Here is a 14339-nt window from a genome sequence, read left to right as displayed (position 1 = left end):
TGTAAAAAAAAAAAGCTTAATTTCATGGTCTTCAATTAAAACTGAGTAGTTTAACGCACCAATACTTATCTCAAATATGTAGCTACATGTATAAAAGTGCATTTGACACATATTGTGTGTTGCTAAAATGCATATTAATAAAGTTACAGGCCAAACTAGCAGCATAAGGTTTTCGTTTTTTTGTAAATTCCTAATTACATTTATGCAGCTTGACAAAAAACAGCAGTATTTTTTGTGGAGAACTTTTAACATAAAATCCATAAGGGTGTTGTCTATCCAGAAATTCATTTAAAAAAGTAGTGCCAAGATGTGGGAACGAAAATCATTTTCTAGACACTTTTTCTAAGTTCACCTTATAGCCTATTTTGCATTGCATGCGCTTATTATTTGTAAAATAATTAAATGCAGAACTACATCTGTGGTGATGTGGGTAAAAATACTTGAAATATGGATATAAAATATAAATCTTGGTGAGAGGCAAACAACCAGACCTCCTACAAGCCCCCTGATGTTTTGGCTTTTATCCCAGATATTGTCAAGTGTTGGAAAATGCCATTTTTTACTGGCAGTATGTGTAGTAATATTAATGAATGAATTAAAAGCTAGACGAGTGCCTGTGAGGTGGAAGAGTAAATTATGTCAGCCTGAGGCTGGAATGAGCACGAAATTTGGTGGTTCTTAAGCTCTAACCAATTAAACTCATCAGTCCTTTTTTTTCTTTTGAACTTTTTTCTTTTTGTAAAAAGAATGAGCAAGAAATCTGGTGTTTTTTAAGTTCTAACAAATTAAATGTCCTTTTATCTTTTCTTTTTAACCTTTTTAGAGGGGTTAAAGGCCACTTTCTGAATCAGTCTCTCAGAATGAAATCTCTATGAACACAATACTAAATTAGCCTAAAATGTTCATGCAATATGTGATGTTAAGACTCTTCAATTAGGCTATTTTAAATGAACTGAAAAAAACTTGTTATGACAACAATATATTTAAATGTATGATAATAAAGCAAAGGAAAAATGATAAACTGTTTAAAATGAAATAACTCTAAGTGTGAATAAAATAATGATAAAATACTGATGATCTAGGCAAACCAACTCAATCGAATTGTCTTAAAAGGCCCCATCATACACCCAGCACAATAAAGCGCAAAGTGTGTTTGGGGGCGATTTGTTGCTATTTTCAGACCAGCGCAACTGTAATTTTCCAGTTTTTTTTTCGCCACATTGTTTAAATAGCAAATCCATTTGTGCCACTTTGTGGTCTCATGGGTGTACTGGTCTGAAAAGTAAGTTTGTAAAGGCGCATTGTTGGCATGTTGCTAGACTGCGCGCCATTGACCAACTAAAAGCTGGTCTGCAGTCCAGTGCAGAGCGCGTTAGTTATGCGCCTATGCAGGTCCAAGTGCTTACACATTGCTTAATACACACAGCATGTACAGCAATACACAAATATCTTTACATATGAAAACAAAGGGTTAAAGGATTAAAATGTTACAAAAATTATTATTTTATACATAAATATCGAAACAACTACATCCATGTCTTATCTCGCTTCAGACTTTGCACCTAGATCCTTAAAATGTGGTCGATGAGGAGATTGTGTAAAGCGCTTTGAGTGTCTAGAAAAGTGCTATATAAAAGAAATTATTATTAAAGTAGAGCCTAAAGACTTCATGCATCCAAAAATTTCAGTTGAATCACTATTAACTAATCCTAAAGTGCTTCCAAAGCTTTATGAGTTTCATAATTCTGTTGAGCAGAAAAGAAGATATTTTGAAGAATGCTGAAAACCTGCAACCATTGACTTCCATCATAGGAAAAACAAATACTATGGAAATCAACGGCTCAATGTTTCAAGCTTTCATCAAAATATCTTCTTTCGTGTTCAACAGAAGAAAGAAAGTCAAACAGGTTTGAAACAAGTAAATGGTGAGTAAATGATGACAGTTATGGACGAATCTCTTTAAATTGGCTGTCAGTGATTGAAATACATAATGTGCCAATTTTGTGTCATTCCAGCTGATCCAAGATATTCAGTCATATTATAAAAGTGTTTTACTATTTTGGCCTGCCTTATTAAAAGAGAAAACCTCAAATCCAGTACCAGCAAACGTTGCCATAAAATTTTCATGACATCTGGAGGAGTTCAACTGAAGTTTCTCTTCAACTGGAGTTCAACTGATATCTCAACTACACTGATGTTTCACTGGGATCAGGGGTGGACTGGAATTGCCCTTTCTCTTTTTAATCAGAGTGTATTACAGTATAAGACATTTGAATAGGTTTGAATGGACAGTAAAACCTCCAAGACTCAGAACACAATTCAGTAAATGGCCTTCCTTCCAAATCATATTACTTTAATTTGGAAGATGAATGAACATCTCATCGTTTTTAGGGTGCAGAAGAGCTTAAAAATGAATGTGCAATTCAGGTAAAATGAGATGAAAAGCATTCTGGCTCTATTCAGAAGTTTTCTCCAGTCTGTGAGGGACACATTGACCCGGTGAGAAGTGCAGAGCTCTAAAGCTCTTACTTGCAAACATTATCAGCCATCAGCACACACTCCCCGTGAGGTGAAGGGAAAGGAAATATACTGATGGGAAGCATTGAAGCATTCAAAGACATGCTAGGAAGAGTTGTGCAGTTAACGCATTGAGACGTTTCTGCACTCTCAATATAAAAAACAATATTTGGACAATTCAGTATATCGGACTGTACCACAGACAGGTCTGCAGCCGGGGGGGGGGGGGGGGGGGGGGGGGGGGGGGGGGTTGTATTGTGTGGTCCGAAAGAGGCTTTAAGACACATTTAATTTTTAATTATTCAAATTTACTAATTCTGACTGAGAAACTGAGCTGGCCAGTTTGTTATTTACCTAAGTTTTAACAGATTCCTAATTATTTTTTTTAATAATGCATGATAATAAATTAGTATTTTAAAAATAAGTATTTTTTCATACGTCTTTATTATTTTATATGATAACATTATTTATAAAACTTAAATAACTTACAGTTTAAAGAGCCGATGACCCAGTCTATTGCAATTGGTCGACTGCGTTCAGTGTGAGACAGAGAGAAATGCTCACCATGGCTTATCAACAATTTTGAAGTATTCAGAGTGCAGAGTGTATGTGTGAGCCCAATGCAGGAGTGCATTAAAGCAATGCAGTTAAACACCAGAATATGCTATATTCTCAGCCATAACACACATAACACACAGTGGCAAAAGCTGAACTATTTTGAAACCTGACTGCACGTGTGTAGGAACAGCTGACGATGGCCATAGCAATGATAACCGGTAGTGGATTGCGAGCTCACAAACGCATTTAAATCTGTAAACAAAGCAGCATGCGTCCCGTTTTTAAAGTGGTTTTAGATTCGATTTGAGAATATAAAGAGTTAACCAGATACTGTAACCAGATACCAGATTTGCAAGCTAGAGAAAACGAGGCGGCAACCATTTTAATCCCACTTAAGTTACTTACACTCGTGAAATGGAGGAAGGAACTGATCCATGAACTGTGTACTGTAAAATTCCTGTCAAGCTCTGACAAAGTCCCATACATCAATAATCTTTTCTGATTTTCCCGAGTATTTTATCGTATTCTGTATATCTTTTATAGATAAATCAATAGTTTTGAACACAGCGCACTTTCAGATTTAAACATCAGTTAGATATTTCACTTCACTTCAAGCTGTGTTACACACTGCATGGAAGGTTATTTTCAAAAACCCATAATAGGGGCTCTTTAAACGCATATGTCTACATTAACACTTTGTGGTAAAATACTCTGGTAAGTACTTTGACAAAATTGTAGGAAATATTTTTGTTGCATCAAAAAGTGTGGTTATGATCACTATCCGATAAGCTAATGCAGCAAAGATAAGTGCTCAAAACATCACTAAAACGAATTATTTGACACTTATACTTTAATAGAAATTGAGAATAACTGCAAAAACTCCACTTTTTGAGAAAAAATTATTATAATAAATTATATTATATATATTTTTTTAAATATATAATAAATATTAAATTAAACAATAAACAATAATGCATTGAACACAACTAGTTTCAAACAACTTCATAATTGTTATGCTTGAAAATGTTTTCGTCTTTGACCAATATTTTTTATTAATATATAAAATATATCAGAATATATGAATAAATCAAAAACACATTTTTCATGCAGCATGGTTTTTGAGATTTTGGCATTTCTGGCGTTTTATAAAGTGCTTTTTCATTCTAATGTAAAGAAAACATCCAAAGAACACTTCCAGGTGTTTAATTTCTAGCACTCTATACATTTATATCTGTATATTTCAATAATCATGCATATTTTAAAAAATGTTTTATTTTCAGAAATCTCTACTTTAGCAGCACTTTTGGCTTTAAAGGTTTTATCCTGAAGGTTTTTACAGAGAGATATGCTCAAATAATTTACCTGATTAAATACAACAAAAAATTGGTAAATAGAGTTTACTTTAAAAACCTTTGAATATGTCAAAGAAAATTAAACAAGAATTTCAAACCTCAGATGTTTGTGCTGGGAATTTATCCTAATTACAGCATATTTAATTAACAGTGGCACATTTTTTTTAAAGTTGGGTTTTTCATCACATCCCACTCCCTCTCCATTATTTTCCTGTCAGATACCATAATGTTAAACTACAAAACAAAGCTAGAAAACTGTTGATATTAAGGTCAGAAGTGCCATAAAACTTGAACGTGGAGGACATCTGTCATTTAGAGTGGTTTAACATTCCACAGACAGTCCCAAATGCCCTTCACTGTCCCTTTTATGGTCTAAAATAATGAGTAGTCTGTGGCTTCAGGGGATTTTTATTCTCATCGCCACATGTTGATGCAAGTTTTTCCCATCATCACTCAAAAATATAACATGTAAAATAAACGGACTTCATGACAGGGTATCAAGTGCGGGTTGTACCTTTGCTAAAGAGTTTAAATGTTTCTTCAGCTGTTTATTGTTTCACGCGCAGTGCTTTTGATCTGTCATCATTCTGACACTTTATTATATAAAAAGGATGTGCCAGACATGAATTTTATGAAGCAATGCATGTGAGTTTATGAATGTTATGAAGTCATGCATATTTGGGTATGGAGTTTGCAATTAAGCATATGACAAAAACCATTTCATGCTCACAATATTGTCAAACAAAGTATTCTGAATTGACAGACTGAGTCAAATAGATAAAAAAGATACTAAAATCTATGGATTATTGGATATTTGATCACCCAGATGGTTATTTTTATTAGTGTTTTAACATTTTTAAAACTTTTTAGGACATTTTTTTTCAGGACCAACGTCTTTTACAAGAATAAAATATTTATAATACTAAAATTCCCGAAAATGTTTGTAATGTGATATGTTAAGATAAGTTTTAAATGTATTTTACAACCTTATATGGCATCAACACATTTATATTTAAGATAATAAAATAACAAATATCACTGAATGCATAAATATAAGCATTTAAATTAAATAAAATTTAATTTAAGTAAAAAAGATAAAATAAAATTTTTAATTAAATTAAAAAATTTAATAAAATAAGATAAAATAAAATATGAGTATGGGACTTTTATCATGTATTTTATAAATGTAAAATAAATAAATGTATAATGTATTATAAATGTAGAATAAATGTAAAATTAATGTACTTTACAACCTGATATGGCATTAACACATTAATATTTAAGATAAAAAAAACAAATATCAAGAAATGCAAGAAATGTAAGCGTTTAAATAAAATAAAATAAATTTTAAAAAATTATTAGTTAATAAAATATTTAATAAAATTAATTAAAAATGACATCAAAATAATAAATTTCAAATTAAATTAAATAAAATGAATAAAATGAATATAAAATATAAAATAAAATGAGTATGGGATTGTTGTCAGTTCTAGACATTATCTACAAATAAAGTAAATGTACTTTATAAGTGTATAATAAATACATATCATCAAATGCATAAATGTAAGCATTTAAATAAAATAAAATAAAATAAATAAGAGTATGGGACTTTTGTCAGTGCTAGACATTATCTACAAATAAAATACCTGTATTTAATAAATGTATAATAAATGTATTTAATATCCTGACATGGCATGAACAAATTAATATTTAAGATAATTAAATAACAAATATCAGTAAATGCATAAATTTAAGCATTTAAAATAAAACAAAACAAAACAAAACAAAACAAAACAAAACAAAACAAAACAAAACAAAACAAAACAAAACAAAACAAAACAAAACAAAACAAAACAAAACAAAACAAAATAAAATAGAGTATGGGACTTTTGTCAGTTCTAGGCATTATCTACAATAGAAACACCTGTATTTTATAAATGTAGAATAAATAAATGTAGAATAAATGTATAATGTATTATAAATATATAATAAATGTAAAATAAATGTATTTTTCTACCTGATATGGCATTAACACATTAATATTTCAGGTAATGAAACAACAAATACCAGTAAATGTCACCCAGGCTCATTCTGAAAACGTAGTCTCGTGGACATTTCTGGAGTCCGCGAAATACGTCCTGGGAGGTACGTATTTTTGCAGTTTTTGTTTTCGCGAATCCATGAGAGGCTGCTGCGTGCACTTTTTCATACCTCAAATTTTTTCTTGCGAGTGCTGTTCGTGCCTGCTGTTCTCGCGTAAACCCACCAGAGGCCGCTGTCGACTGAACGTCTGTCTGACTGACTAAATGCCTGAATGACTGACTGGCCGGCCGACTAATCGACTGACCCATCCTCCTCCTTCCCTAAACCCAATCTATTTTATAGATTGACCCGCCCACCCACTTACTTCCCTAAAACCCAACCAACGATTTACAAAAGCCGTCTAGAAAAGCCCTTGTCTGATTTTTACTATATTTTCGGATTTTACCACATTCTCACCCTGCTATTCACTCGGTTTTTGTCTTACCTGATTTCTGGACCCGCTCTTTCCCTGACTCGAACCCCGTCGCCGTCGACGTGGTCATCTCCACTCTGCATCTCAAGTCCGCCGACGTACACGACGAGTTAACTGGACAAACTGGTTGCAGCTGGAAGGCCCTCCACACGGGGTAAGCGGTCAGCCAGTAAGCGCAAAAAGGAACGGCGTCATACCGCCCCGTAGCGTTCGTTTAAAAAAATGAAATGCAGCCATACGTACTCCTAGCTACATAATTTGCGGTCTCCAGAAACGTCCGCGGGACTATGTTTTCAGAATGAGCCTGTGTTGAGTAAATGCATAAATGTAAGCAATTAAATCAAATAAAATCAAATTAATTAAAAATAACACAAAAATAATAAAAAATAATAATAAAAACAAATAAATAAAATTTAAAAAATAAATAAATAAAAATAAAAATTAAATTAAATTAAATAAAATTACATAAAATAAAATAAAATAAAATAAAATAAAATAAAATAAAATAAAATAAAATAAAATAAAATAAAATAAAATAAAATAAAATAAAATAAAATAAAATAAAATAAAATAAAATGTATGGGACTGTTGTCAGTTCTAGGTATTGTCCACCCTCAGTTATGTCTCTTTTCTTTATTTGTGACAAAGGGCACAATTAATCAGACATTTAACCCATTACACTCAACATTCAAACAACTTATTGTCAACTATAATAACTCATATCTGGCAAAAATACAGTAAAAACGGCAGCAGTGGGTGCATAATTTACACTGCGCATATTATCTACACATTAAAACAATTACATAACCCTCATACGGTACTATAAGTTTACCCCTCAAAAGCAAGATGCAAATTCACATCAGCCAATCAGCAGTGAGGAGAGATTAAATCAGTCTGACTGACTAATTGACATTATTTGAGAAGAAAGTGTGCAGGAGAATCAATTATGCAAACCTGTTAGAGGCTTTTCAGAAGACAAATGGCAGCTTATGAATCAATTAGACTGCAGCAAAAACCATCATGAAGGTGTTCAGCTTTTGAAGACTGGAATCTCATTTGAAAGGTTTAGTCCTTTTAGAAGTTTCCCTCAAATGGAAAACTACTTACACATTTTCAGATCAAGGCTGATGAGAAAAAGGTCAAACGAACAGTACTGTCAAATGATTTGGTATAAGATGACTAATCACATCCAAAATAAGTATTTTATATATATTCATTCATCTAGGTCTAAGTGTTGGGTAGGATTAGCAATGTAGAATACGATCATGCAGAATGTGTACTTCATAAACAGCCAATGTTTTCTGACTTTTTGTTGATTTTGTGTTGGATTCAGTGATTGTGGAATCGCGAAAAAGTAGGGGGTCTGGTATACATTATATATATATATATATGTGTGTGTGTGTGTGTACAGAACACTCATATATTATTTAAACAGAACCTTTTATTTTGAATGTGATTATTACATAATTGTTTGACAGCACTAATTATGAAATATACTTTTTTTTTTAACTTTTTCTTGCAAAGCAAAAAAAAAAAAAACTTTAGTTTTGTCTTACTTTCCAGTAGGAACTTCTAAACTTTCTTTAAAGGTGACCTATTACGCAAAAATTACTTTAATAAGGGGTTTAAACACAGTTATGTGGCAGCAGTCTGAGATTATAATCAGCTTCTAATGGTAAAAATGTATTAATTGTGTTTTTTGTAATCACACTTGATAAAAGCAGTCTGCAAAAACACTTTGATTTACGTTGTCCCTTTGTACTAGGGTTGTCTCGATACCAATAATTCATGATAGGATACTATACCAGCTGACCTATTATGATATCAAGTAGTTTTGTGACACAGTAATTTATAACTCAAATCTATGAGATAAAGAAGATTGTCAGAAATACTATATTTTCTTTTATAATAGGCCTACTTGAATTGAATTCATAATTCCCTTATTATTGAAAAAGTATTATTTGCACATCACTTGTTCTTTTTGTTTATTTTGTAAATAACTGACCAACAGAAAATACATTCAAATAAAGAAACAAATTATACCGAACAAAATTTGTAACAAAAAGAGCATTTTTCCAACAAAATTTGGCTCTATGAAATGGTCAAACATTGTTTCATTGATTCCTGTTGCTCTTTTGGGTTTTTTTTATCTATTGTCATTGTTTTTTTGAGAGATTGTCACAGTTGTTGTAGCTACTAAATCATGTTGACAGGCACAGAAATTAACTGATTCAGATGTGCGTTCGAACTAAAGCGTCAGAAAATGTGCAATAGGTTAAAAGACGCGAATTCTACAGTTTTGCAACCTTAAAGGGCTCCACAGTCTATTCAAATAAAATGGTCTATTGTTGCACAAACGTGTGCGCATTTTAGTGACTTTTCTACTTGCAACATTATTTATTGTAGATAGATCGTTAATGACTATACTACCATTTACAAAGCACACTAGCACCGCCAGTATTTTGGAGCCATAGTATTGCGATACTACCATAGAACTGGTAAACCATGCAACCCTACATGGTACATGTCATCAGAGGGTGAAAGCCCCTGCCCATTAGTAACAATCTGTCCCTCATTAGCATAGACGTTAGTCTTGTTTTTGAATCTGCCACTATGCTGACACACAGGCATTTGTAGCTCCACCCTCTTTTAAAAAATTTATTTGAATTTAAAGTGACAGTCACCAAAATAGCCCAATTAGGATCAAACCCTAAAATGGGCAGTTTCAAATAGTAATAAAACATTACTTGTGGTGTATTTTGAGCTGAAACTTTACGTATGAAATCAGAAACTTATTTTACATGTTGTAAAAAGGGGCATAATAGGTCCCCTCTAAAAAAAAACCCCCACGAAGCATTAATGCGGTAAAACCTCTTTTTTTTTAGAAGTTAGATTTCAGTGATATTGATTTATTGTTCATGTGCTTAAAACAATGTGAATTATGAATGAAGATCTAGGCCTGAGCAGTAGATAAAGTAGGCAGGAGGCAGGCCATTGTGCTGCGCTGGCTAATGTGGACTTATTACAAAGTGTTTCGTGGATGGTCAGCAGATGGGTGAGATATTATACTCGTCTCCTTCAGAGAACCAGGATTCGAGGCACAGCCTAAAGTTCTCAAGGCTGAGATATTTTAGTTCACATTACATATTGGACATTTTACAGCATCCATAAATTTAGGGTGTCAGAAGGACCTGGCGATGCACGACGAGTGGAAAACCGATGAGCGACTGGAAGGACATTGGCTGTAGATTTAATCAAATACAGTGGTCTTAATTTATAGCCTAGGTGATGTTCGTCAAGAGGAATGCGTGTGTTTCTTTTCTTTTCCCTTCTCACTGCTGAAACTGTGGCTGAAAAAAGCATTTTGGTGTAATATAAACTGATTATCTGACTTGTCTTTTTCATCCTTGGCTGATTTTAATGATGCATTATGATGTACTTTTACACTTGATTAACAGATACTCACAGTCTCTGCATTTGTGTGTATCTGGAGAAGATGTAATCATCCAAATTCCTGATCCTGTTGTTCTTCAGAGACCTGTGCAATTAGGAAACATTGAATTACAAAATGTATCATCAAGTCAAAGCATTACTGGCATAACCTCTCCAAAAAAGGAAAATTCTGTCATCATTTATGTGACTAATAATATTGTTTAAAACTATTTTCCTTTCCATGCCTTTTTTGAAAGCCACATGATATCTTTTTTGTGAGAAACAGACCAATATTCAGGTCATTAGTTACTCCATCGTCTCTTAAACTCTTTCACAGACTCATGGACTGCTTTTAATTTTATTGAGAATGTTTGATTCTACAGTAGTTATATAAATACCCCCATGGCGCTCTTTGTCTACCAATACTTTCTACAAACAACATCCGATGGGTGCACTGACGTGATGAAAAAAGTGACAAATAAACTTAACAAAATCTGATCCTAGCAGAAACATATTTCTAGACTTTTGATTTGAATAATGTGGAAAACAATAAATAAACAAATAAAAAAACAATCACAGAAAAAACATTTTTGCAAATCAGTTTTAATTATTTATACACTACCTGACAAAAATCTTATTGCCTATCTAAATTTTAGGAACTACAAATAATAACTTGACTTCTAGTTGATAATTTGGTATCAGAAGTGGCTTATATGAAAGGCAAAGGCCTCTAGATTACACTTATTATTTTTTATTACTATTATTTGCGTAGACAGAAGTCTTGTCACTTAACAGAAATAATATACAGTATAGAATATGAAGTCATGCTGCAGTGGAAAAAGAATTACTATTGTGTATGACTTCCATGAGTTAGGATGACTGCATCCATACATCTCTGCAATGACTCAAATAACTTATTAATAAAGTCATCTGGAATGGCAAAGAAAGCGTTCTTGCAGGACTCCCAGAGTTCATCAAGATTCTTTGGATTCATCTTCAATGCCTCCTCCTTCATCTTACCCCACACATGCTCAATAATGTTCATCTCTGGTGACTGGGCTGACCATTCCTGGAGCACCTTGACTTTTTTTGCTTTCAAGAACTTTGATGTAGAGGCTGAAGTATGAGAAGGAGCGCTATCCTGCTGAAGAATTTGCCCTCTCCTGTGGTTTGTAATGTAATGGGCAGCACAAATGTCTGGATACCTCAGGCTGTTGATGTTGCCATCCACTCTGCAGATCTCTCGCACGCCCCCATACTGAATGTCACCCTAAACCATGTTTTTTCCATCACCAAACTTGATTGATTTCTTTAAGAATCTTGGGTCCATGTGGGTTCCAATAGGTCTTCTGCAGTATTTGTGATGATTGGGATGCAGTTCAACAGATGATTCAAGGGAAAAATATACCTTCTGCCACTTTTTCAAATGATCAACTAGAATTGAAGTTATTATCTGTTGCTTTTACAACTGAGATCCATGACAAGACTTTTGTCAGGTAGTGCAAGGTTCTCATTGAAATACTCACTGGAGTGGTACTGTGAGTTATTCTAAGACTTTTAAACGTTTATGAATATAAAACAATATTGTAATCAATCTCAATAAATTTACCATATACGAAACTCGCCTAAAATATGGATAAAAACTGATTTGTAAAAATCATGTAATCTTTTTTTTTTATTCACACTAGCAAAATATGATGCGATTACAAACAGAATGCACAAAAATATGATTTGCACTAACAATCTAATAAGTATATTTAATATCTTATTTGGTGTTCTACGAAAAAAAAAAAAAATCACACTGGTTTCAAAGTATATGAGGGTCACTCGCACATAAATGATTAACAAAACTGCCATTTTCTGGATGAATTATCATTTTAAGGAGTCTTTACATTCCACAGGGATGAAACAATGTGATTTTCTTGGATTTAACCTCAGTGGCCACTGATATAAATTATCCTACATTTCTCCACTTTCCAAAAACATCCCCAGAGTCCAAAAGATCACCTTCGGAATCTTCATTCCAAAAGACATCAATCATCTATAAATATCTCTTCCACCGTGTACATCTCAATATCTTCAGAGCGCAGATCGCAATAAATCAAACATCTTCAAAAGCACAATTACTACCTCCATCGTGTGGAACAATCAAAACATAGTAAGCAAAATGATTAAGCAAAATCAAACGGGTAGTGTGGGTAACTTTTCTGTCCTGGTAATTGCTTGGTGCAAAGCAGCTCTTTATCTCGTTAAGCTTCATGGCTCACTGATGTCACATTTATTCTCCTGTTCTCCAGCTCCAGATTAATAACCTCTCATGGGAGCAATGGAGTAAAGCTGTGCAGATGGCTTTCAGTTCCCTGTACTTACAACCAAGTCACATTGGAGGAAAGGACGGGGACGGCATGCAGGTTCACGTCCACACATTCCACCTCCGTCTTTATACACGAACAGCTTTCCGGGTATTGCTGCAAATCTGCACAAGATCAAAATAAACTTAATTACTTAAACATAACTTACCTAAACATAAACATAACTAAACTAAACATAAACAAAACATATCTATAATGGAAACGCAATATTATTAAATTGTTAGAATTATTAGGCAATAATTCAATATCAATATTTATCACAATAGAGTTTTTTCCAAGATATTCAAGACGTTACAGCGTTTGACAGGGAATGACATTGAGGGCACAACCAGCCCTCATAAGTACTTTATTATAGCTCTGAAAGTGTACTGAAATGGTTGAAAGCTACATCAATCAGCTGATCATTCATATATCTGACAGGTCTGCTGACAGATGCAGCTTTCAAATGCTCCCATATACTTTTAAAAGATTGGTGAAGCAATGTTCATGATGGAGCCAATCATAGATATTTCTGTTGAGTGTGTGAACACAATAGCCAATCAGTAGAGTTTCAGAGTCCACTCAACAGTGCTTGAAAAGCAAGCGGGAAATGCTTCTGTCTCATTTTTTTGTAAAATTGAAACTAAAGTCTGTACTTTTTGACCACTCTAACATCTTGAAAGTCAGAAAATGAGACACCATAAAAGTGTATGCCATCCATCCATCCATCCATCCACCCATTTATCTATCTGCTCACTTTTGTTTGACATTTCAGTCTATAAGAAAGTTCGGCCTATGTAATAGTTTGAAGGTTGATTAAGATATTAATATTTGTTAGAGTTCTGTGTAAATTTGTTGGCTAAATACAAATCCTTTATTTGTATTGTTTTTATTTCTAAAATATTATATAGTTATTACGTATATAAGTAGGTTTGGTAACGTTTTAGTATAGGGACAAATTCTCACTATTAACTGAACACCTGACTTTTATTAAGATATTAGCTGTTTATTAGTACATATAAAGTACAGTTGAAGTCAAAATGATTAGTCCCCCATTGAATTTTATTTTCTTTTTTAAATATTTCCCAAATGATGTTTCACAGAGAAAGGAAATTTTCACAGTATGTCTGATAATATTTTTTCTTCTGGAGAAAGTCTTAATTGTTTTATTTCGGCTAGAATAAAAGCAGTTTATAATTTTTTAAACACCATTTTAAGGACAAAATTATTAGCCCATTTAAGCTATTTTTTTTTTAATAGTCTACAGAACAAACCATCGTTATACAATAACTTGCCTAATTACCCTAACCTGCCTAGTTAACCTAATTAAGCTAGTTAAGCCTTTAAATGTCACTTTAAGCCGAATACTAGTGTTTAGAAAAACATCTAGTCAAATATTATTTACTGTCATCATGGCAAAGATAAAATACATCAGTTATTAGAAATGAGTTATTAAAACTATTATGTTTAGAAATGTGTTAAAATAATCTTCTCTCCATTAAACAGAAATTGGGGGAAAAAATAAACAGGGGGGCTAATAATTTAGGGGGGTTAATAATTCTGACTTCAACTGTACATATTAAGCATGATTTTATTCAACACCCCAAATCCTAT

The 14339-nt window shown here is 32.9% G+C and overlaps 1 protein-coding gene across 2 annotated transcripts in view; it reads right to left on the bottom strand.

Annotated features, from left to right (window-relative positions):
- rxfp2a (relaxin family peptide receptor 2a) overlaps positions 1-14339 on the bottom strand; it is a 110304-nt gene that overhangs the window by 57108 nt on the left and 38857 nt on the right. For both annotated transcript variants that reach the window (XM_056466823.1, XM_056466824.1), the window contains exons 4-5: positions 12745-12850; positions 10409-10480 (exon numbers count right to left, since the gene is read on the bottom strand). In XM_056466823.1, the coding sequence (XP_056322798.1) occupies positions 10409-10480; positions 12745-12850 (178 nt within the window). The remainder of the gene's footprint in view (positions 1-10408; positions 10481-12744; positions 12851-14339) is intronic.

This window comes from Danio aesculapii, chromosome 10 (assembly GCF_903798145.1).
Source record: "Danio aesculapii chromosome 10, fDanAes4.1, whole genome shotgun sequence".
Classification (NCBI taxonomy): Eukaryota; Metazoa; Chordata; class Actinopteri; order Cypriniformes; family Danionidae; genus Danio; species Danio aesculapii.
The sequence above is the reverse complement of the archived record's forward strand: the minus strand, read 5'-3'. Positions and strand labels throughout refer to the sequence as shown.